The sequence below is a fragment of the Colius striatus genome, chromosome 4, assembly GCF_028858725.1.
Source record: "Colius striatus isolate bColStr4 chromosome 4, bColStr4.1.hap1, whole genome shotgun sequence".
In the NCBI taxonomy this organism is placed as follows: Eukaryota; Metazoa; Chordata; class Aves; order Coliiformes; family Coliidae; genus Colius; species Colius striatus.
The window spans coordinates 51761141-51787620 of record NC_084762.1 but is presented as its reverse complement, the minus strand read 5'-3'; the positions used below and the strand labels follow the sequence as shown (position 1 = coordinate 51787620).

Here is a 26480-nt window from a genome sequence, read left to right as displayed (position 1 = left end):
GAAAAAACCCCATACTATCAAAAGTGTTGGTAGATTCTCCTGAAATAAATAGTAGGCATTTAAAAGCTATTAACCTATATTGTGTAGCTAGCATTTCTGTATTCAGGTATGGGAAGCTCCTGTGTTATTTTGTGAAAATTTGGAAAACCAACCACAATTATGCGTGAAAAGTTACTGCACTTCCTCAGCCTAAGCTAAAAGATGATTTGTAACCTCAGCAGTTTAGCGAAGTTGGGGTGGAAGAGAACAGATTCCTAGACGCCAGGGATACTTGCATTCTATTTTTATGTGTGGCCTTCAGCAAGGTGATGGGGCAGACCTCCAAACATAGAGGAAAGAAGAGACAGAAGGTGGGCAAATTGCCTTAAGTAAATGGCTGAGGCAGGTGTAAACATCTTTTTTTTTTCACAGGAGACAAATGGTGAGAATTGGAAGTGAAAAGGGATAAACTCTTCTATGACAGGTACTTGGAAGGTTTTCTTTTTCTGATCCTCATTCTTTAGGAAAATGAGACACTACCTTCCTTTCTCCTCTGCATCATCCTGACTTGAACATTCATACTCGTATCAATACATATCAATAGATTTGGAAGAAAGAGCAGTCTCTAGGCACAAAGGTGACAGCAAAGTAAATATGCTAATATCACAATTTCCAATAAAATGACACACTGTTAATTGAGAGTAGCTTAGGCCAAAGTGGTACCCGTCTCTGCTTTACTAGTGAATACTAGACAGGAGTATTTTCACTGCGGCAGTGTACCTGTGCAGACAAAGCAATGAACACAATTGCAAGGTTAACACATGTTACTAACTTTAATAACAGTATAAAATCTTTGTCACCAGTTAGCCACAGTTGTTCAGATCATGGAATGTGAAGATTGCTTGCAAAAAAATATCAATACTAAAGACAACATTAAAATGGAGTGTATGGGGTGGTGGAGGAGAGAGGAGAGAAGCATGTGCTAACTCTGTTGCAAGAGTCAGACAGAAATCAGGTGAAGAGTCCTGAACCAGTTGAGATGGAGCTCTAAATTGGTGCTGAGAAGGTCCTGCACTACAAAAGACAAAAATTATTATGCAAAGATGATCTTTCCAGACTGGACTTGTTATGTATTTTGCTGGACTGGGGTTGTTAAGTAATGAGAACTTAGCTGGGCTAGCCAGTACTTGGCAATGTAAGTTTTCAGTTGGTTACTTTGGAGTGGTAGAGACAGATAATGAGTATGGCTGTTCACATTTAGGGGCTGCTTCTTCTCTCTGTCTGTTTTTTAGGACCTTTGCAAGTTTCTGATAATGAAAAGGTGCAACCCCGCCTATGTGGAATCCTCCCTCTCATTCCAGATAAACACACTGAACTCCTCATAACAAGGAGGAGCTGCTCTGTCTATACAGGAATCTGCTTCTTGTTTCAGAGGTGAATTTTTCCACAGTTTCCTGGCCTGGACCCCATTGTCCACAGTGACACAAGAGTAAGGGAAAGATCATGAATCCAAGCTTGGTACCTGACTGGATTTCTTGAACAAAAAAATGCACCGACCTTGCTATTTTTTCTCAGCTGCACAGAACATAGAGCAGGACCAGGCAGCAGCAATCATGTGCCTTGGCTTAGACTTCCTATGCAATCCTACTTAGCGTTTTGCATTTGCTGGGGCTAAGAATGCATATGTTTCCAGCTACTGTAAGCCCTCCTAATATCCAGTGAGTTACAAAATCAGCGGTGTGGATTATAAGTCTGAGCCTTAGGCACAGCTCCTCTTCTTAACCTTGTTCTTTTGTAACCTCATTGTTTGAAGTCATTGCCTTTTGTATTGTTTTGTTGTGTGTATTAAACAAAATGGTTTGATCTGAACTGTAATCTTTAATCTCTACTATATTCAGTAAAACTACAATAATTATAGCTTTGGGTGATACAGATTCTTAGCTGCTGATCCTGTAAAATAAAAATATTTAAGAATTAACATGGAGTGATCCAACCATAGACATTGCAACATGGCTCATGGATTCCAAGAGCATAAATCATAGAATCGTTTCAGCTGGAATAGACCTTTAAGATCACCAAGTCCAGCCTTTGTCGCAGCTCTATTAACCATAGACCATCTCCCTAAGTGCAACATCCACCCACCTTTTAAACACCTTCAGGGATGGTGACTCTACCACCTCCCTGGGCAGGCTGCTCCAATGCCTGACAACTCTTTCAGTAAAGAAATTACTCCTAATATCCAGCCTGAACTTCTCCTGGCGCAACTTGAGGCTGTTTCCTCTTGTTCTATTGCTTGTCACTGTGGAGAACAGACTGACCCCCTCCTTGCTGCAGCTTCCTTTCAGGTAGTTATAGACAGTGATAAGGTTTCCCCTGAGCCTTCTTTTCTTCAGGCTAAACAGCCCCAGATTCCTCAGCTGTTCCTCATATGAGAGATGCTCCAAATCCTTTACCAGCTTGGTAGCCCAGCTCTGGATTCTCTCCAGAACCTCAATGTCCTTCTTGTAGAGAGGGGTCCAAAACTGGACACGGTATTTGAGGCACGGCCTCATCAAAGCCAAGTACAGGGGAATGATCACGACTCTTTGGACTCAACCAGCCAAACAGTTTTTCACTTAGGAAAGTGTATGCCCTTCCAAGCCAAGAATAGCCAATTTCTCTAAGAGAATGCTGTGGGAAACAGTGTCAAATGCCTTACTAAAGCCAAGGTGGACAACATCCACAGTTGTCTGTGCTGAGTAATAGATTTGCAAGTTATTTAGTCCTGCTTCCAAACATAGGACTTCATTCTTTTTGTTCTGTTCTCTGGACAGGTTGTCTGATAACTTCCACTGAAATTTTGGCTCTGTATCACAGATCTGTGAGCTTTGTAATGTGTTTCTTGTATATGTGGATGAACTTCTCTGTTATGCTAAAAGCAGTAAAAAGTTCACAACTTTAGGTTTACAGATAAAATGTTATTCTATTGTGTACCATTAGCAGAGTACTTACTTGCTTGATTAACCTGCTGTGATTTCTCATGCTGAAAAATTTGTAAATGTCCATAACGTTTGAGATTCATTTAGCTCACTATGCTGTCCCAGACAGAAAGGCTATGCAAAGAAAGTGGACGGATGCATTTGCTTCTCCATGACACAGAAACTCCTCAGCTTCTCTGATCAGCAGGTTGGGGGTTACTGTAATGAGAAATTCAGACAGATCATTGAGTGCCTCAGTAATTATTACATATATCTCCTGTGGCTTTGACTAATCTTTCTCAAATTACATTAACATTTGCCCCCAGTAACTACCTGAGGCAGTGAACTCTAAAATTCATTTTTGCAATGTATAAAAATACACTTCTTTTTGTATGATTTAAGCTTCCATTTATCTGGAGGGTTCTCAGTTTCTGTGTTTGGAAGAAAGAAATGAATAATTATTCACTAATTACCTTATTGTAGCTGTCAGATTCCAAACTGAAATGTCCTGACCCATTTAGTTTCATTAAAACAGACACCCACAGCTCTGCCTCTCTTTGCTTCTCCTTGTGCCCTTTTAAATAATACTTCTTGGAGGTGCAATGCTCCGAATTGCAACCATGAATTTATCCACGAAAAATATAAGTTTTTTATACAACACTTGAAAAATTTCGTACTTAATTCCTTATCCATCAATGAAACCTGTGCAGACACAAATATCACGAAGTTCCCTGCAGGACTGTAAGCGCATGTTTTCTTGATATTTTTATCTCCACCTTTCTGCATATCCCCTATGCATCTAGGATAATAGAAATATGGTAATTTAGCATTGCCTCTTACAGCATTTTGGTCATTTAAACTCTTTCTACACTCAGTATAATACAAGGAGATCTAAACTCATGAGCTAAGGATCTTGAACTAAGCCACACTGAATACAGGAATAATTAAAAGAAACATATGATTTTAAGGAAACAAAAGCTAAAAAGTATTTTATGTTGAATCACAAATATTATAAATGATACATTTTATTTTGATTTACAGGGCTATTTATTTTCAAAGGTTTCTTTTGTTCACATATGTTTTTGAGAACTTCTGTATTTACTGAAAAGAATACAGGAAAAAAAAATGAAATTATGAAAACATTCAAGAGATTGTGGAAGAAACTAAGACAATTAAAAGACCACCAGTGAAAGCACAAATGTCACAAGTGCACTGAAAAAGCAAGCTAGGGGAAAAAAAGGAAAAGAAGTAACTAGAAACTTGAACTAACATATCACATAGATGTTTTGTAACTGTGTCAGTATTGACTGGTTGCACTGTGCATAGTTTCTGCAATGTAAAGTTTTGCCTGTGTTTGCTTTCCACAGAAGTTAAGTTGCATCTTTTTTTTCTTTCCTTGGGAGAATTGAAATGGAACTCTTAATTTAGGCAATCAGCTGGAAAATATAAAGAGGGTAACCAGTGATATGAGAAGAGAAGGTGCAGAAAAACTCATGGCAAAAAAAAAAAAAAGAAGAAAATGCATTTGGTGCCATGTCACTAATCCTCACTTTAAATATAATTTCATACCCATATTTTTGGTCTGCGTGATTCTCTCCAAGTGTTCTGAAATGCAGAATGGCTTCTCCTTATATCCTTTCCTGTTGTCTTCTTATTAGTTTATATTTGAATGCTTGCAATATCATTCTACTAAAAGATCTTGGGGAAAAAAGTAGATGCATGCTCAGAAAATGTTCAAGAATTTCTCTAAGATGCTGCTCTTGCTTTAGTTTTAACAAATCTTTATTCCTAAGTAAAATTAAATATATTTAATACTTGATTGGTTTTGGTTATATTGTAGAACACAAAAAATATTTTAATAACCACAGCTCATAAGAATTTCATAATTCTTACTGCTTTTAACATGAGAATTTGGAAAAAAATAATCTTAGCATGTTTTCCCTTGTGAAAAACTCTCAGAGCAACAATACACAATTACTTCACATAACCGGTTTTTGGGAGGCTGATTTCCACTGTGTTTTTCAGTTGTTCTTACTAAGCACATGGAGCTCCGTGAACTTCATTTTTTTCATTTTGTTTCAGATCAAGATAAAAAATCACCTTTAAGAAGCAGATGAAAAGACATATTTTTGCAAGTTGTAGAAGTTTGTGTGTGGGTTTATTTTCATTCTTTCATTTATACATTTATAAGACTATCTCAAGGTTATTTTCCATGAATGGATGTAGTGTGCTTGTGTGCCCAGGTTTTGGTAGTGGGGGTCTATAGGGGTGGCTTCCGTGAAAAGTTGCTAGAAGCTTCCCTTGTAGCTGATAGGACCAGAGCCAGTCGGCTCTAAGACAGACCTGCTACTGACCAAGGCTGAGACAATTAGCAATAGAGGTAACACCTCTGTAAATAACGTATTGGAGAAGGGAAGAAGCTGCTGCACAAGTGCTAAAACTACAGCAGAAGAAGGGAGTCAGAATATGAAACAAACAACTCCACAGACACCCATGTCAGTGAAGGAGGGGGAGGAGGTACTCTGGGGGCCAGGGTAGAGATTCTCCTGCAGTATGTGGTGAAGTCCATGGTAAGGCAGGCCCTGCTCCTGCAGCCATGGAGGACATGGAAAAGCAGAGATCCACACACAGTGGAACCCACATGGGAGAAGGTGGATGCCTGAAGGAGGCTGTGACCCCATAAGAAGCCCATTCTGGAGCAGGCTCCTGGCAAGTGCTGTGGACAGAGGGGAGCCCACACTGGATCAGGTTTGCTGTCGAGACTTGTGACGCCGTGAGGGACCCACACTGGAGCAGTTCATTCCTGAAGGATGGATGAGACCCATGCTGAGGCAGTTTGTGAAGAACTGTAGCCTGTGGGATGGACTCCTGTTAGAGAAATTCCTGGAGGACTGTCTCCTGTGGGGAGGGACCCCACCCTGTAGCAAGGAAAGTGTAAGGAATCCTGCCCCTAAGAATAAGCAGAAACAAAGTCCATCTGTAATGGACTGTAACCCCCATGCCCCTGTTTTGCTGGGTGTAGAAACTCAGGAAGAATGAGGCGGGGGTGAAGATGCTTTAAGGGTAATGTTGTATTTCTCATTTTCCTACTCTGTTTTGATTTGTCTGTACTGGTGGCAACTGTTGTACTTCTTAGCTGTAGTTTGTAGTTATAAAATAAATCTAACCACTTGTGAATGCCAAGTTCCAGCTGGCTGTGCCACTATTCCTCTTTCAAAACACAGATAATTTTAATTATGACCAATTGGTCTTGCTGTTTTTCTCTTGGAAACAAGAGAGGTGAAGAGTTTGGCATTCTTTTATTTAGTATTTTTTCATAAAGTTGGTAAAAGTTCAACCTAGGGAAGACAATTTACACAGATTTTTTTTGTCCTAATGAATTAATGTTTACTTAAATTACAAGCAAATAAATGGAGATTTGGTAGTGGTTAACATAAGCAACAACAACTATGGTCAGCGCAATCATCTCTACACAACTGTCATGCTCTGCATGAACAAGAAAATATTCATGAAATTAAATATATTCATTTTTACCCCTACTATTCTATTATTCTATGTTTCAGCACTCCCTTTTTGCACAGCATAATCATAAAAGTATCCAGATGACACTTTAGGAAACTTTAGATTTTATTATTTAGGTTTGCAGTAGACCAAACAGTTTTTCTGATGACAGTAGCACTGATTCACCTCTTAAGAAAGAAGGTTCAAACTATTTAAACACTATGGCATAAACTAAACAAAGATGATATTGAGAACTGAACACAGCAGTGGAATTGCACCAACTATAACCTTTGCTAAAGTTATTTGTGACTTGTGCAATTTCTAAATGAGACCATGATAGAAAGTTTAATCAGAAAACATCTGTCTTCTAAGGCATAAGACTCCCTCTGAAGTCTGTTTAACAAATTCCGATTGCTTTTTTCCTAATTGCAGTAGAAAGAGTGGAACCAGATTGTTTCTATTTATATATGCAAAGGAATTGCATCTTTAGGGATAAGATGTTAGCCATGAAAAACAAAGCAAAGTAAAAATCCTCAAGCCTTCCACAAAATCTCCTATTAATTTATTTCACCACTGAAGTGATTAACAGCCAAACTACATGATTTAGTTTTGTACTCTGATTTTCAAGACTTGAATTACATCTTTAAAAGTGGAGTTAGGGAAGCAGTTCAAGAGGGTAAGCTTAGCCTGCAGTCTGCTGTTTGGATTTCTTAGTCACACTCCTTTTCCAGAAATGCTTTAAGGAACAGCTACTACTCTAATTGCAGAAAAAGAGGTCTCAGACCAATTCAGATGCCAGTAATTTAGGCCACTTAAATTCTGATTCCTGTAAAAATAGAATATGTGAATATGTGATATGTGATTAGTAGTGATTATGTCTCATTTTGCACTTATTTTTCACCTCTACAAGTTAGAATGCAAAAAAATCTCATGATACTCAAATAGTAAGCCTACTCTCTATCAATCTGTCCTCATACTACACTTTGACAGCAATAAAATATTTATTATCCTTGATATGGAGATTTCATACAAGTATGAACACATGACTTTATTGAATGTATAGATGAGCTAAGGCAAGATACTGTCCTTTCCACGTAAGATGCTTACAATGTTATGGCATAGCAAGTAGTTACATTAATGAAAGAAAAAATTATAAACTGCCTAATCTCAAGATGATAATATTTATTACATTCAGTCTTTTTAAGCTACATGACAGCACTGCTTAAGATGATGAATGTTTTCCCACAGTAATGGTTGACTATTTGTGATTCTGGATATCTCATGAACATCTGATAACACAGTAAATAATCACACAGTCTAGTCAACTGAGGCTCCTTATGAACAGCAGAGTCTGTAAAATGTAAATTAGGTGCTTCTTTCTCTATGTTCATTGTGTGAGAAGGCCTAGAATTATGTAACAGAATTATCCCCTCTATCTAATTGCACAGGTCTGTCTTTAATATCAAAAAAGGACTGAACAAGAACATGTGTTCTGTGGCTCTGTGGTTCTGATATGTGCTATAGAGCAAAAGCAACCACAGCCATGGTGATTTTGATCATGAATAATGATTTGATAATGGCTTAACTTGATCATATGATACTCTGAAATGTCAATCCTCTGCTCCTACTGATTTTGGTAAAAGGCTTTCTTGTAAATCCAAAGGTGACAATTACTTCTTTTACTTGCTGTATCTCCCTTTATTTTTCCCTTTTGATGCTGTAGAAGTTAGTGATAAAAGCTAACTGAACTGACTCTGAGAAACTGATTGACCATCAGTGCTCTATCACTGGAAAGATAAAGACAGTTAAGATTTCCTTATCACGACAGATTTCAACAAAGTATGGAAATGACAAAAGTTACAGGGTACCAAACTCCAACCTTGCAGAAGCAAGGGCCTGCAAACATTCTTGTTCTGTAGAAGAATCGAACAAGTAGATAGACATGCACCTCTTCCTGAAATTCTGCAGCTGCCAAATTGTTGCCTAGTGTCTGTTAGATGATCACCTGAAACTAGGGGTATGGTGGGTTGAAGGTCTATCTGCTTTAGCAGAGGGTTGGACTAGATGATCTTTAGAGGTCCTTTCCAACTCCTACCATTCCATGGTTCTGTGAAATCCTCAGAAATGGCATTCTGAACAGACACATTTTTCCAAGAAAAGTTTTGCTTAAGCTGTTATGTTCAATATTTTGGTTTTGATGAACTGCTCTTCTGCTGGCATAAAATTGACAAATTATTAAATAGGAGCGTTGTAACTTAATTTGTTGAGCTAAAATCTTACCTCACCCCTAACTACATGCTCCATTTTCTTCCATAAAATATTAATAGAGCATGTAATAGTTTATTATATATTTCTGTCCCTTGACTTTATGAAACTTGGTGTTACAACTTGGCTGAGGAGCTTTGCACTTTTTATAGTTATTAGTAGATGGATATACAATGGCTAGTAAATTATTTCAATGGAAGCAGTTTTCCAACACTTACCATTAAAAATTCAGAAACAATCCTCTTCTCAAAAATATTTTTTTCTGATTTTTGTTAAACTATTACTGAAAGAAATTACTTTGTTTTGGGTTATCAGAAATGTTAAAAAAAGATGAGATCCTAGGATGAGACTCTTAATGACAACTAACTGCTCTCCTCCCTGTTCTGCATGTTGCATGGGTTAGCCCTGGAATGGACACTGCTTGTGATCTATCAAGATTAGTGTCAGAAAAAGTAGCCTTTTTTCCCACAGAAGTGATTATTTCCTAAAGTGGAAATTGAGGCTTTTTGTAAGAAATGTGTCTGAATCTACTTCAAACCAAAAAAAGGAGTTATCAACTAGAAAAGTTAAACATGAGAGAAATGTAAACCTGGTTGTTATCTATTAACTTAATTAAAGATAAAAGAGTATGATTTTACAGACTATCATGGCTTGAGAAACTTATCAGAGGAATGCTGAAAACAAAGAATACAAGGCCTTGCCTAATGTTTCTTTTTTTTTCTTCCACTGTGAAAGAAACTAGATTCCCTGCCCTTCTTGTTGGATAATACTCTTTGGCAGCAACTACAATGCACTTATAAACTTGTATTTGAATGTAGAACCCAGAGACTGCACTTATTAAGTCTCAGATTCAAAGTTGTACTACCAGAAAAATCCAAAACATTCTCAAAATACTTTCAATTTGACATTTGATTTCATAATAGGATTATAACTGTTGTAATGAGGTTAGGTCACATGACCCCAAACTTAAGTACATTACTCCAGCTCTCAGCATTTATTGGTGTGAGTTTTATGTGTTTGTGTGCCACATTGAAGGACACTAACTTTCCTTGATGAATTACAATCTAAAACACCCTGGCATAACTTGATTTAATCTTTAGAAATCTTAATCTTTAAACTATAGCCTGTGTATTTTCTCGGAATTGAGAGGCCTGTTCTCATGCTTCAGGGTGAGCCCTGAGCTTTTTAACTCAAGGCATTTCAACTCCATGTTGAACTTGCAAGGGGAATTACATATAAATTATTATACAGGATCCCAAAATGCTGCTGCCCTATGTAACAACAAGTTATTAATAAAAATCATCCAGCTAAGTCCAGGTAAATTAAAATCCAAAGGTATTTATCATCAATACCAACAAAGTAACTGCTACATGTAGGATTAATAATGAAACCATACTATGCTCAAGTATTAATTTTTATTACTACCACTTAGGAAAACAGAAAAGGCAAAGACGAAAACTAAAGCAGGGATGCCAAAAGAAGCCAAGCAATGGAGAATATTTCATGGAATCTTCTGTGGTGAGGAGAAAGCTGACCATACACTTTTGCCTATGGCTCAGGGGTTTGCTTAGAACCAAAGGAGATTTGTGGCTTGGCTGCAGTTCACCAGGCTTGTTTGGGGAATAGATGGTGTGAATAGGAGAGGGTTCTTGCAAAAACATTGTGAAAGAATAATTCTGCTTGCTGTACTATTAACTACAGCTTAAACAAGACAGATGGGCTGGCTTAGCTGAAAGTGAAGACAAAGTGACAGTCAGCAACCAGACGGCAAATACACGATTGTATTGGAATTTAAAAGTAGGGTGTAAGAAAGACACAGTGATGTTGGTGTTAATGAGCAAACTTAGAGAATCAAAGAAGATAGTGCAAAAATTGCAAGTTCACGTGGTACTTTGATACTTTATAGCTGATAAAAAGAATTTTAAACAGATAAATGACAAGAAAAAGTTGTGACAGAACCTTGTAATCTTTCTGCTTGAGCAATATAGAACATGGAGGCAGCCAGGTAAAACTTAACAGTGTGTACAGGTGTATTAATTGGAGTTAAGGCAGACTCAAGACAGATCATTATCCAAAAGATAAAAATCTGTTGGTTAAACAATAATTTACTGCAGATGATTCAAAGACTGCATATGAGCAATAAGAAATGACATAAATGTGTAGCAGTAAATGTCATGGAGAATAAAATGTGAGATTTTAAACTAGTATTGCAGATTTTACAACTGAATGTTATATAGACAGTACATTCATACATGTCCTGTTTTAACCCTCAGCTCTAACAAAGTATTTAAGCAGAATACTATCTTTTAATTCCTTGGATAGTGAAACCTCTGACACAGCCTCAGTGGCACTTGTGTCAGGCTCAGATTCTGCACTCAGTTACTAAAGTAGTTTAAGACACTTTCACTTCCTTTGGGGGCTTCTGTTGTTCCTTCCTAACTGTTACCTCATGGTACCCTATATCCACAATTATAAATCTCCAATGGCTCTTTCAGATGAATTCCAGAAGTGATTCAGATGAAAAATCATCTAACCTCTCCCTCTTACCCTATCCAAAAAGTGTTGTTACTTTTCCCCAGCAGATCAATAACTAACACTGTCAGGCACAATTGTGCCAGTGCAACATGGGAAGCACATTTAGTTTCACACATATACTTCCTATGGCAACATTTGTTAGACCTGATGAAATACATGACCTTTAGGAACAACTGACAGATGCTTTGATTATTGTAGCTTTGGAGACACTGATGATTTTGCAGCTGTTGCTCTGGTGAGATCTTGTTTGATTTTGTTTGCTGATCCATAAAAATTCACTTTTGTATGGTAAGACTGAAAACAGAAAAGAGGAGGGAGTTTTTTTGAACTATCATTTTCTTCCAGAGTAAGCTACAATTAAGAACTTTTCTGCACGAATTTCATTGCGGGATGAAATATAGAAAAAGCAAAGTGTAAGTAATGGAATTTCCTTTTCTTACAATAGTAAGTAATTTGCAGTATTGCAACTTATTCAAAGAAGTGAGCTACTTATTGTGTAGTAATCTTTTTATCTAATAAAGTAATATTTAAAGAGGATGAAGGATATTTCAAAGTCTCTTCAGAGCAGATACCTGGGCCTAGTCCTCTACCACCGTGTGTGAGTCATGCTGCCGCTTCTGGAACGTCCTGCTGATGGAGATTCAATTAAGTGTGACACATCCATATTCTGACATTCCATTTTGATATTCTTCCACAAACAACTCTATATATTTAAGTTATTATTCCATAGGTTTTCTCATGCTTATCATGGTAGCATTTAAAGTCTTACAAAAGTGCACCTAACAGTCTAAGCAATCAATGCAAAATTAATACTGTTGGGATTAAGATGTGGCACTTGCTTTAGTTATGCAGAGACAGTGATATTTACGGCATCACTTAATGTTCCTCCACACAAAAGTTAGAGCCACTCTTTAAGATTTCATGTACCACAGATCTCACTCATCTCTTACAAGCTTCAGCAAGTTGACATCATATTGATCTTCCAAGGTCTCTATGTTTGCAGCACACAAACAAATCTGAAACAGTATTGAAAATACTAATAAAAGTGGAATACCAGAGAAGCATGTGTCAATTAATATTCAGTTATTGCAGTTAATACAGTAAATTAACAGCTGTTATTTAAAAACAAAGCAGTAGCAACACTGCATCACAGATAAATTTTACTTTAATGTGAGATAGTAGCAAGACATAAAGATACAGTACATTTTTACTTCACAAACCCAAGTTCATGTCCATAGGGTACTTCTCTGTCAGCTCAAGTCTCGCATTTAAGTCATACATGCATACAGTAGTTTGATGTTGCATTTTTATAGCTAGTTTTACACTCTGCTCAATAAAGTAAATGACATACATCAAGTTACATAACTGCTGCTGGCAATTCTGAAACAATTTTGTGACAAAATGTATCAGTCTATCCATCTATCTGATACCCATTGCAATAACACTCATCAAAATATTACTGACAAATCTGTTTCAGAGCTGAAGGTGTATAATTTCTCTCTCTCCTAAGGAAATCCTTACTGGAAATGTCTACGGTCTGTCTCAAAATGACAATTAGGAAGTTCCATGATGTGGCTAAAGATTGTTAGTGTGTACGGTAGACTACTGTACATAGAAATGTTCCTGTTCAACATCCAGCAGGACAGAGTAATCCCTTTTTGACTGTTTAAGATCTTGTGAGTTTTTTGACTGTTTAAGATCTTGTGAGTAGACCTGCAGTGTTGTTATTGCTATCACTTATTTGCATCACTACATCAAATAACCAATGATTTTGTATTTCTAGCTCTGACATTTACATGTCAACGGACTTAGGCTTTTTACATTTATGATACAAAAACACTGACATGAAAGCCTGCAGTGTTTGAAAGCTGTTTGCATGTGACTGAAGTGATAAGGTCATCCCCTCAGCCTCAAGGATAAACTCTACTTAACCATGAGCTGATCTGAGTAAATAAAATAATTTGTCTCAGTTATTACTGAAAGAAAATTACATTATCAATAATGTTTTATAAAAAACATAGTGCAAGTATAGAGATTGAGAGAAAATGGTATTTGGGTAAGCTGGGGGAGCAATTCTGCATCTCTATTCTTTTTTACTCTATGTCTGAATAAATTCAACACAAACAATGCAGACCTGGATTCTTATGCAATGGGATCTGGCTGCCATCTCAGGTGCACTCTCAGGGCATGTCCCGGCCCACTGCCAACTCATTGGCACACATCTTCCCATCAGTGACAGCATTCTGCAGAGGACTGGAGAGATCACTGACTTGACCCTATCACCTTACAACTTGTGGTAGCCAAGGTTAGTTGCTAAAGCAAGAAAGAAGAACTCGATGTGAAGCTTATGTTGCCGACTTTGAGAATACCTTTTTCATGCAACGGGCTTGGGAGCAAACCGCTGATGGAGTGTGTAGATTAACACACACGAATTCAGCAAATATGAAAGCTCAAGTGCAGCTGGTTTCAGGAACCGGTTTCATAATCTGCTCTGCGGAGAACCGTGGGGTCTGCTAGCCCTGACTCTCATTTCCAACTCTACTGTATTAGAAGCTGCTGACGGGATCCGGCCGTGGCCGCATATGGCAGAGGGACGGTGCCGACCACGAAAGGGACGAGCGGCGCAGCGCAGCATCAACGCTGAAAAGTGAGCACGGCTGAGGTATGCCCCCCCCCGCAAGCGGCCACGTGCTGCCCCCGCCTCCGGGACCCGGCCCTGCCCCGCAAAAGGCGCGGTGGCGAGTCTCGACAAAAGTACCCCCCGCCTGAAGGGCAAGATCAGCCGGAGCAGGCAGAAAGATTCAGGCAAGCAACACACCCAACAAAGGCCCCGCCAACCCCGGCCACGCCGCGCTCCCTCGCTCGCCTCCGCCCCGCCCCACCGAGCGCTCGTACACGCACCAACCAATCGGAAGAGCGGGCTCGTTTCTCCCTGCCCTCCCATTGGGCCGCAGCTCAGGGCGGTCGCGCGCTGCAGTATAGCGGCGGCACCGTCAGCGCAACATCTCCCCTACTCCGCCCCCGGGCCCCTCCGCCAGAGCGCGGGGCGGGCGGGCGCGCGCCCGCCGCAGCAGTTCTGCAGTCCGCCGCTGCGCCGGGGCTCGCGCACGCTGCAGCCGCTGCAGTAGCAGGAGCTCGGCAAGGCGGGGCCGCGCCGGTGCGGGAGGAGGTGGGAGCGCCGGGGCAGGGCTGGGCTGGGCGCAGAGGTAACTGCCCCCCGGTAAGCGGGGATGCTGCTGCCGCTACCGCCGCCGCTTGTCAGGAGGCAGCGGGCGGGAGGGCGGGCGGCCGCGGCGCCGGGCGGCATGAGCAGCGGCGGGAGCGTTCCCCGAGCCCCGCGTCAGCACTAGGGGCCCCTCCCCGCTCCGGCCGCCACCTGCGCGGCGCGGCGGCGGGTCCAGCCCGCCCGGAGGCGAAGCGCGGAGGAAGGTAGGCCCCCTCCCGCCGCCCGGCCGGGGGGCAGCCGCGCCGGCCACAGGGCGCCTCCGCCGCCAGCCGCGGCGCGGCTCCTGCCGGTCTCCCCCGGCTCGCCCGCTCGCTCCCGCGGAGGCGGCGGGAGGGAAGGGGCGAGCGGAGTCCCCGCGTCACCTTCTCGCTGCCCGATCCATGGGTGGAGCGGGCAGCCTCCCTTGGGGAAGCGCCGCCGCGGTTCGCCAGGATTGAGCGGAGCGGGCGGCCGCCCGCGCGGAGGGAGGATGCCAGTGCTTCGAAAGGTGCTGCGGATCTCCAATCGCTCTATGCTCGCCTTCATCTTCTTCTTCTCCTTCTCTTCCTCCTGCCTCTACTTCATCTACGTGGCCCCCGGGATCGGTGAGTGGGGAGCCGCCCCCTCGGGGGAGTGTGTGCGGGGGGTGTGAGGGCGGAGGGGGGCGCCGCGGCCCAGCGGGCGGGGGGCGACCTCGGCTCGGCGGTGCGCACCCTCCTCCCCCCGCCTGTCCCGCCGGGTGCTGGGGCGGGGAGACCGCGGGAGGCGCCGGGCGAGGGACGCCCGGGGTGCCGGAGCGCGAGCCCCGCTGCCGAGGGAGAGTCGGAGTGGCTGACGAGTGCCGTCATGCCGGTGGTAACGTGCTAATCTCGCATGTTTGTTCTGTTGGTTTCAAACACTCTAGAAGATTCATCTGCCATCGCGAGGTAGGTGAATACTGTTCTTATTTCCCAGCACGGAAAAGGGAGGCAAAAAATGCAGCTTGCTGTTTCGTCCTGCTGTAAACTAATGGTAGAAACCAGGAAAGAACTGTGAAACTGCCTACTGGAGTGCCTTAAGTGTGTCCATCTTTTATGTTGTTAGTAGCTGCATTAATAATAAAGCACCTGTGAGCAGAAATTGAGAACCAATTTGAATAATTGTTGTCTGTCAGTGGGATCTCTCTTCTCAGGTTTTACAGTTTGTTAATTTCCAGTCTTGGAAGAACCAGTTCAGAGGGGAGAGAATTTTTTTAAGAAAAACTATGTAAAAGAACTACAAATATGAGTCAGACAAAAAAAAAAACCAAAACCACAAAACCAAAAAAAACCCAAAAAACCACCAAAACGAAAAAAAAAAAACCCAAACTGTTTTTGGTAGTTTGCTTCTCTGATGTTTCTAGAGTACATCAGGCATTCTCTCAAGGATGTATCCCTTCCGAACTGGTTAGCCTTACCCGTGAACTAAAGCAAGTGATACCCTGCATGGTGCTCTGTAATGTTTCCCTGTGTTGGCTATCTGTTCACTAGGCAATGTGTTGTGTTTTGTTTTGTTTTTCCCCCAGGAAAAAATGTCAGTTTCTCCTGTGCTTTTTATTTGTCAGGTGCTACCTAAATACCTGTAAAACCATCTTGCTCTTTGTCCTCAGTGCTTAAAACTCCTCTCTGCAGTCATTATTACAAAATGTCCACTTTGATTTGACCACTGAATCTGCAGGTATTGTTTCCTTTGGCTGGTGCCTTTTTGTGGTTTGGCATCCTCTAGTTCACAGTCTTCTGTTTGTAAACCCTTTCAAGGTGCACTTATTTCTCTCATACTTACATACAATATCAACATGACTTTCAATTATTACTGCAGCTCAAATAAATATAAAAAAATATTACAGAATATATAATGGGTGGGAGTTCTTGAGTTTGTTGGTGATTCCCTGCTGAAAGGGATGTAACTTAGTCTTGAGAGAATGATGCTGCTAGGGTCCATTTAGACACTATGAGACACTAGTGCAATATCGGAGTAGATTTTAATTACAAGCAGTTGGTGTGTGCTGTAGAAGCAAAGTGCAGTTTTCATGTCTTTATAAATGAAATTATTAATATCTTACATAATGTATGCAGCTGGAGTTTTACTTCATTATTTAAATGTTCTTTCCTCAAGTATCGTGGAAATACATCCTCTTGGCATGAAACACGGCTTATGCAGTACCTTTTTCAGAATCAGAGCCTCTAGTGCAAAGACTTCTCTTTCTTGACTTCGTCTCGATGCTTGGCTGTTAGGGTTTAAGTGTCTGTTCAGTTTTCTTTGTACTAGAAGTGAGATGAAAGCAACAGTATGAACCAAAACTATTCTTGGGGTGGGTTGTTTAGATTGTATTGACTTCAAGTAAAATGAAAAATTGCACTGAAAATGGTCACTCATGCTATCTCAGACACAAATGTTGCAGTTATACCTTCAAACTGTGATTTAACAATAGAAAAAATTATCAGTAGTTACATGAGTTTGTGAGATTACAGCTTTTTCTGGCTACTGATCAATGCTGTGCCGCCCTAACTCTGTATGCAGTTGTATTGTGGCCTCATCCAGTTTAAACAAATCAAACCCCTGCATTATTGGAGTTATCTTTGTCTGTAGCACTTGTATTCAGTTCAAAATACTTCTGTGCCGGGCTGGTTTTATTGGGGGAGGGAATACAGAAAATGGTAAAGGTCAACAGGAAAATTTTACACTCGTAATCTCAGCCTGTCAGCTTGTAGATGTGATACTTATTTTCCAGGAATTTATTCCTGAAAATGTTACTATGTATAATGGAGAGAAAGAAGGTCAAATGTTATCCTAAAGCCGTCAGGCATCCTGGTGGTATTATTGAGGGAAATGTAAATTGTAAGAATGGAACACTTTCAAAAAATCTAATAGTGCCTCACTTTCCAAATTTATAGGCAGTTAATTCATCTAATAATACTATGCCACTTGCGTATCATGATATTAGTTGCTGTGAAAAAGTTCACAAGCCAATTTAAGTGACTCATAGATCAAATTTATTAAGCAAGTGGCAAATAAACAAAACACGGCTGGGCGGCCGGGAGACTCTGCTCCACCAACAGCGTGCGACCCCCCCCCGTCTCACCGTCCTTTTATACAGTCCTTATCGGTCCGGTGCATCGCTCCCTGGTGTACTCTGTGCATGTGCCTGTCTTGTTACTAGGGGGTCTTCTGCTCCTGGTAGTCGTAAGGTGGTTGCTGGGATGAAGTCAGTAGTCTTCCTCTAGTGGCCCGCTCATGAACTCTTCCCTTGGCTCTTTTCAGCTCATGCGCAACCTATTGTACGGGCTATGAGCATCTCAGTCAACTGCACCTGTGCACATTGTAGAAACTTTATGGTTACAGTTTTACAAGACTTTTACAATGACTTTAAACGGTTCCTTACACAACTATTCTTTCATGATTTGACTAATGAACATGACCTTTTCCATTACATGATAGAATAGAGTATTTTGGTGTGCTTGCTCCTCTCCAGGGACTGTGACGAAATAGGTATATGTAAGTCAAAGCTGCTTGTGTATGTGGAGAGGAGGAGGGCTTAAGGTTGATTATGGAAGTTCAGTAACCGTACTTGTTAGCAGCTCTTCTTGAAATGCATTCTACTGATAAGTCATAAATGGTTGGGATCTGTCATAATTTATATTTATGTAACTTTAGTGAAGATATTTTGATTCATCAGAACATTTTCTTCCTCAACGAACTACAAGGCATAATGGCAGAGAGGGGGAAATTTTTTATTGTGTTGTAGAAAAGTGGAGCTGCTCCCTGGCTGGTTTATCTTCCTGAGAGTTAGAGGAGCTCAAAAGAGAACGAGAAAGAGTCCTGCATTCAGCATCAGTGTACTGGAAGGTGGGAGGGGGAAAAACAAGTGGATTATATAGCAGAATGGCTTCCTGAGATGTGAAAACTGTCTGAAAATTTGGATTTATATGGGCTGAGTGGAATTCCCTCCTAGAAGCAGTTCATGGCTTATCAAAGGGAGGAGATGTCTGCACAAGTAAACTCTTACCACTGAGAATTCTCAAAGAGGTTATTGTCACATTCACTGTCTTTGATGCTAATTACAAAATGATGTTTTTCTGTATTTTTAGCTTTTTTTTTTTTTTTAAAGCAAACTGACAAATGCAGTTTGAGTCAATTTGGAATGTTGACAATTCATTTAGAGGGGAAAATCTTTATTATGTATTTTAAGGTCTTTAGTTATTTCTATCTAATACTTTAACATTTTTATTTGTACAATATATTACTCCTTTCTTTAGAGGCTTCACAGGATGCTTGTTCTTTGGGAAATAGAAACTTTTATTATCAGAAACTTGTATTAGCAGAATATGAGGAGAGGAGAAGCATTTAAATTTCAGATTTTCACATAGTGTTCTGTATTTTGAGGCTAATACATGTAATATTTCACATGATAGAAAAATAAGGGGTTTATATAGTTGAGAAGAATTCATACACTATATTTGGGTTGTTCATGTGTAGCCTTTCCCATCATCTGTAAAAACAGAAGCTGTGGTGAGGTAGAGATGGCTGCAACCCTACCTCAGCAGCCTGGAGACCATGGAAGCATATTGATTTCTAACTGCTGATTAGAGAAGACAATTATTTTTCTGGTTTACATTTTCCCCATTCAATAAAGTGGATACTTTGAAGTAAAACCTAGGGGGATAGGATGTTAAGGCATTATGGTAGCAAAATAATTCAACTACTTAAATTGAAAAATCTCTTCAAAATGTTTAAATGCTACTTCTTCCCCTGTGGTAGTCTCAGGTATTTGATAGCAAGATAACAGGTGCTACTTCTCCGGAAAGACCACTTTTCTGACAGTACTTCATCTGGTGCTCCTTCTCAGGTACATGAAAAGCAGAGATACAGACTGAAGTTGCTGATGTTTAACTGGTCAATGAAGACGGACTGTGATTCTGAAACTTCACTGCAATTTACAAATATCCGTGTGTGCTGCACTTGGATGCTGAAAAAGCTGTCTGAGAGCAGAGTCTTTGGTGCTAAACCTTCTTTTTCAGTGGTGTAGAAAACAGTGCTGATCAAAAGGACTTGAATAGTTGCTGCTGGTGCTGACAGCTGTTCAGGACATATTTAGGTTCAAGTTTATGTTGTGGAAATGATTAAAAGATGAGGAGAATAAGACAAAGCAGTAAGGCCACAGTGACCGAGAGAGCATTTGCTGATCGTATTTCACTGCCAAGCCAATCTGAGTATTGCCAGGTAATTTTTTTCTTTGCTTTTCCCATTTTCTATCAGCAACGTAACTGAAATTGCATTCAACAGCATAACTAACCTCAGAAAACGATCTCGTACTCTGGTTTATTCCTTTTTGTCCTACTGTAGCTGAGAACCTTTACCAGACTGGCTGTAAGAGTACCTTAGAGCTCTCAGTATTGTCAACAATTGCAATCTAACTTGGCCAGCTTGAATGTGATGATCTTTGCAATTCTTATAAGAATGGGTTATGAAACAGTCCAGCGATCAGGGAAGAAGCAGTCTTTGATGAGAGTGACTAGAAATCTTGATCAGTGGAATGAGGTTGAGATGGGGGGGAAAAAAGCTACTGTTTTTCTTCTGCTTCTCTTACTAAAACTTTGGTTAGGGTTGCCATTGAAATAGTAAAGGCCAGCTGTACAGACTGGGCAGAACTTGGAAACATTTCCATTGGTTTTAACACACAGATTGATATAAATCTATTTCCTGTTTTGTTAATAGGAAATAATTTTCCTCATAGGAAAGGGTGATATCCTTCCTTTTAGAACTTGCTGATGAAAATGTCATCAGCAAGAGGAATCATTGCCAGTGCTTCCAAATGCTAAACCCATGGATATGGACTCAGCCTTTGCGCTAATATTCTTTGTTCCTGGTATCTGTGGCAACTATGGTATTTCTAAAGACTGGCTCTTTGATCATATTGAGTAATTTAGATTGGTAGAGACCTCTGGAAGTTATCTAATCCAACCTCCCGCTGAAAGCGGATCCTACTAGATCAGATTGCTCACGATTTATGCCCAGCTGAATTTTGTGTAACTCCAGAGATGCAGATTCCGCAGTCTCTCAGGGAAACTTTTTCCAGTGTTTGACAACTGGGAGGAAATTGTAGTATCTAATCGTAATTTCCCATCTTGCACCTTGTGTTCCTTGCCTCATGTCTTTTCTCTAAGTACCTCCAAGTGTTCAATCTCATTTTCTCTACACACTTGTACTAAATAGCTGAAGACAGCAAAAAAACCCAAAAAGCATCTTCCTTTAGCTATTTCTACTTAGGACTGAACAAACCCATTTCTTTCAGTTGCTACTCTTATATTGCATGCTCCATCTTGGAAGATTTCTGCTGGACTTGCTCTGCTATGTTAATGTCTGTCTCTTACTGGAGTACTCCCTGAATAGAGGATAATTGCTGCTATCAATCTGCTAGTGATGCTGCTGCTAGTACAGGGCAGTATACTGTTGACTGTTTGCTTCTTGTCTGAAGGTTTTGTAATAGAGCCTGTGTCTACAAGGCAGTAGGTTTAATGCAGCTCAAGGGCTGCACTGAAAGGGAAATTACACAGCTAACCTGTTTGAAACAAAATAAATTCTGTGTTGCTCTCCTCCTCTGATGCTGTGTGGAAATAACATCTTATAAAAAGCTGTTTGGTTTTGTAGGATGTAGTAAGTTTCATGGGTGCTTTTTGTTACCATTACTTTCTTTTGCTTCTTTCTAGGGAATTGTTCTCATGTCATTAGAAGTTTCTTGAGTGAATAAAACTCGTCTGCCCATTTTCCATAATTTCCTCGGGGAATTGTCTGTACTACAGACTTAGTTTTTGTTTGTGAGCTGTTTTCAGGTATAATCTTTTAGTAAAGTTCTCTTGTTGCTAAAGATTTCATTTGGAGGCATTTAATTAGCTGCATTGTCTTTTTCTTGCTCTCATAGCAGTTTTTTCACTCGGTTCCACAAATGACAATCAAACCTTTTAGCAGAAAAATTTTAGATGACTTCCTGTTGAATAAAGTCTTTTCTTTTTGCTTGTGCAAAGAGGAGTATAAGACTTACACACTATTCTGCTCTATCACTGGTTTCCAAAGGTCAAAAAGTTCCTTGGTGTTCTGACTAATGGCTTGAGCTCATTATGAACTCGGGCAGTTTCATGGATAAGTTTTCTGCCTTATCCTGGGAGTTGCAAAGATTTTTCCATGTTGTTGGCCCAGCATGGTCATTCCTAGCACCTAATGTTGAATAAATTATTGCAGTTGAGTCATTCATGACTGTCTTTCACTTTTACCAACAGAATGAATGTGTGTATTACTTTCTAAATCAGTTGTTTTGCATCTCTATCTGATAGTTTTCCTACAGCCCTTAGATATCATAGAATCATAGAATGGGAGGGGTTGGAAGGGACCTCTAGAGTCCAACTCCCCTGCCAAAGCAGGACCACCTAGGTCAGGTCACACAGGAATGTGTCCAGGCGGGTTTTGAAGACCTCCAGAGATGGAGACTTCACACCCTCCCTGGGCAGCCTGTGTCAGTGCTCCCTTGGTAAAATAGGTTTTCCTTATGTTTAAATGCAACTTTTTGTGTTTCATCTTCTTTCCATTACCCCTGTCCTGTCACTAGATACAACAGAAAAAAGTGTTTCCCCAACCTTCTGACATCAACCATGATGATGATGTACTTTGTTATTAGTCAGGAAACTTGCTTGTATAAGATTTCTTGGCATATTTGTTTTGTGCTGTCACTCTTAGTCAGAAAAGTGAAAGCAAGAACAGGCACTTAGGATGTGCAACTAACTTCATGAGGACAAAGTAGTTATGAGACCTCACATGAGACCAGTTAGCCAACTGGTTATTTGAATGTGTTCTTCTCATCCACTGAAGAGGAGAAAGTGTATGCTCTGGAAACATTTATTTGAAGTATAGTGTCTTACTGACATGGCTAAAGCTTTCACTACTTCCACATCTTTCTGTGGTGCAAGATAGCTTATCCACTGTCTTTTCATTACTCATACTTTTTCTGTAAGTGACTTTCTCTGCTTGCTTTTCTACATCTTTTAATCTGTTTTGGGGAATCTTTTGTGTTCAAATTATGCAACGATTGTGCATCGGTGGGATTTAGTGCTAGTTGTTGTGAGAGGATGATTTCCAGACTTTCAGATATTAAAAAAAAGCTTTTTTAGTAAGGTACACCCAATGGTCAGTTCATTTTCACAGAATCACAGGATCTTAAGGGCTGGAAGGGATCTCAAAAGATCATCTAGTCTTAACTCCCCTGCCAGAGCAGGATCAACTAGAGTAGGTCACACAGGAACTCATCCAAGTGGGTTTTGAATGTCTCCAGAGAAGAAGACTCAACAACCCATCTGGGCAGCCTGTTCCAGTGCTCCGTCACCCTCACAGTGAAAAAATTCTTCCTTGTGTTTCTTTGGAATCTCTTATGTTCCAGTTTATACCCATTGCTCCTTATTCTATCATTGGACATCACTGAGAAGAGCCTGGCTCCATCTTCCTGACACCCACTCTTTACATATTTGTAAACATTAGTGAGGTCACCCCTCAGTCTCTTCCAAGCTAAAGAGCCCCAGCTTCCTCAGCCTTTCATCATAAGGGAGATGCTCACCTCCCTTCATCATTTTGGTGACTGTGTGCTGAACTCTCTCCAGCAGCTCCCTGTCCTTCTTGGACACAGTATTCCAGATGTGGTCTCATGAGGGCAGAGTACAGTTGAGGAGGAGAACCTCTCTTGACCTACTGCCCACAGCCCTTCTAGTACACCATTTTATATATAGTTGTTCTTTACCTTCACTTTGGGTATTCTTTTTAATTTACGATGATACTTGGAATAACTGGCTTACAGTCACTGCAGTTTTCTATTGTTCTTGGTAAATTAATTAATTAAAACAAATTTCTGGAAGAAATGGCAAGGCTTAGTCTTAAAATGTCACTCTAAAACCGTGTATTTGTTGATATCCAAAGTTGAACTGCCTGGAACAGTCATAATTGAATAAATGTCTGTATGTATTTTAAAGTTGGAGTTGAAATTTTGCTAAAATAGAAGAAATTAAAGGAAAAATTTACTTTTTTAGTTGACTCTACCTTGACTGGAGAGAAAATCCAAATGAAACAATTACTTTTGTATTGCTGGTGCTTATAGAAATGCTGATTTTTAAATTTCTCTAGGATGCTGTTTCTGAATTAGCTATTCAATTATTTCTGACTTGCTATGTTATCAAATAATAACCTGAGTTTGGAAGACAGAATAGAGTCAAATGTTTTAGAAATTGTGTGGAACATTGTATCACTTATCATCCTTAAAAATATTGCTAAAGAAAGAAATTTTGCTTTAAGTTGTGTTATTTTTCTTTTTTTCCTTCAATCATAAATGGGGACTTGATTAAGGAGATTTCCTCTTTTACTAGTTCCAGTAGATAGTGAACTGATGTTTTTTCAGTTTTGTAGACTTGCAGTCAGAGGACTCATCCATTAGGCATGTCATTTCTGATAGTGAATATACAGAGATTGTCTGGAGTATTGGAAAAAATACCACCTCTAAAACCCATTTTGAAGCCTTTCTGTTGTATCTGATATGGATTTGTCCATGTACACCACAAGAGTAATCCCTGTTAGCCTCCAGAAATATTGGTTGGTTATGGTGTTTTCAGTAGGTTGAGGTCATTTGTATATTTCTAGTGTATTTTCCTTATATATATATATGTATGCTGACTTCAATGCAGTCTCACCATCCCTATGAAATAAGTTTGGATTTACTGTTAAGTTATAAATAGTGCAAAACTGTTGTAAAATATTCAACAACAAATCAAGTTGAAAAATATGATTCAAAACATAGAGTTTGCCTCTTTCTGATTGCTGCATATGTTTTCTACTTAACAGCAAACGTGTAAAAATAAGTGAAATCCTATCAAAACTGAAGAGTTACTATAAGATTTATTCATGTTCACCGTAAATTTCAGTTTGTGACTAGGAACCATTTCACAGCAATTTTACATTACATTACTTTGAATGTCTTCCTTCACTGCAGGATAGTTTAATGAATCTTTTTTACAGACTAGGATCTCTACTCCGTAGTTATGGAAAATAGTCCTAACTCTTAGAATTGTGACTCTGATGTTCAGGAAGCAATCTGCAGCTGGGCTCTTCTTACTGTATATTTTGAGCAGTTTGTAGAATTGAATCTTTAAGATTTTTGTGTTAATTTCACATGCAGGAACTTTGCCAATAGTGTATTTATAACTAGTCTTGATGAGAATAATGTATAACCTTGAGATGACAAGACGTTCATGTGGGACTTGTTCTACAAATGTCCCTGTGAAATGATTCCCCACTTAACAATTACTAACGAAGAACTTTCTGTTAACCTATTCAAATCCATGTCATCTTTTATGCAGTGTGTTAAATGTGCTTTTCAGAAGTCCATGAAAGCAGGTCTTGGCTAGCAGATGAGTAACTTCAGGGGCAATGGTCATTTGGCAAGACCTATTTTACGTAAAGCTGTGTTCATTACATTGCAACTTTGCAGCATCGCTGGCTTGTCTATGGAGTATCTTCTATCTGAACATGCCAGATAAAAAGTAAGATCATTATTAGAGTAACTGTAGCAACATTATTCACTGACTTTCCAGGAAAAAAAAAATCTTTTAAGTATGGGGAGTGTTAACTATTTTACTACTTGCTTTAAAAGCATTCTTGAAAACACTTTTTTCTAATATGTTTGTTTTATTTTTGGGGTTTGGTTTTGTTTTTTGTATCATAAAAGCTGCATTTTTAAGTGAATTTTGTGATATCCAAGTATGTTCGTCTTTGGCATTTGAGGAATCGTAGTTTGTAATCTAATTAATTTCTGACTATCTTAAAATAATCACAATTCTAACTTCCTACTATTCTTAGTCATTCATCCAGTTTGAACTTCAATTCTGTTGTGTGCTTTAGTATATTGGTTGCTTCTAAGTGTGTGACACATTGTTTTGGCTTTGCTTTGGGGTGTGTGTAGAACATGATGAACTAGTAAATTTCTGCATAAAACTGAGGTTTGTACTTCTACTATGAAGCCAAAGAGTGATAAAGTAATGCAGCATTGGGAAAGTACTCTTAATTTTTGGTGTACTGCTTGGAAGGAGCTTGATTCCTTAATGGAGAGTGATTTGTAAATGAGACTTTTTTTTGTCTAGAGGAATAAAAGTATAAATAGTCCTTGGGTGAATATTTAAATAACAGGAAGCTACCTGATGTAAAACATTGACCCATTTTAACAGATGTTTTTATATTTTAAGAATTAATGCATCCCCCTTCCCCAAATGGTCTTGTGTCCAGTCTTAACACATAAAACTATTAACTACTGAGCTATGGAGACAAAAAATGATCCATTTGGTATTTTCAACATCTTCTCTGAAATACAGGATGACCTCTTTAATGCCCTAATGTACTTTATCAGAATGAAATTTAAAGAATGCCTTAAACCCAGGACTTTTGATAACCGATATTTATCTGTGCGTCCATGATTGCTGGTAAAGATCTGGATCAATTGCTAGGAAACACATCATTTGAATTAAGAATGAGCTCATACTCACACTGCAGTTGTTCTAGGTGCAGTATTGCCTGTTGTATTTACACCAAAATAGGTGTCCTGTGTGAGTGTGTTGTATATCATGTACTGCACTTCCCATTTGCTTACCTTGTAAACTCTGTGACAGTCTGGATTCTTGAATCAGAAGTACTGTTTCTTTCTTATTATTGACCATGTGCGGTGAAAAAAGTAAAATATGAATAAAACTAGTTCAGAGTGGTTACATTGTTACATATTTTCTGTGTCTAGATGTGAAATTTTGCCTTCCTGGTTTGTGCATTCCCTTCACTTTGACAGGAGCAATGATTGGTACAAATGCAGAAAGACAACAGTGGAAGAAACTTGCAGAGTAGTTGAGATTCAGTGGGACCTCTGGAGGCCATCTGGTCCAACTTAGAGCCAGTTGCACAGGACTGTGTCCACCCAGCTTCAGAATATGCCTGAGGATAGAGACTCCACA

At 39.7% G+C, this 26480-nt stretch overlaps 1 protein-coding gene across 3 annotated transcripts in view; it reads left to right on the top strand.

The window, feature by feature from the left end:
• The first annotated feature begins 14737 nt into the window (after positions 1-14737).
• B4GALT6 (beta-1,4-galactosyltransferase 6) overlaps positions 14738-26480 on the top strand; it is a 37467-nt gene continuing 25724 nt past the window's right edge. For 2 of the 3 annotated variants that reach the window (XM_061994859.1, XM_061994858.1), the window contains exon 1: positions 14738-15047. In XM_061994859.1, the coding sequence (XP_061850843.1) occupies positions 14933-15047 (115 nt within the window). In that variant the 5' untranslated portion in view covers positions 14738-14932. Of the gene's footprint in view, positions 15048-19608; positions 19681-26480 lie in introns of those variants that run through there. The other variant, XM_061994860.1, reaches the window with a different exon arrangement.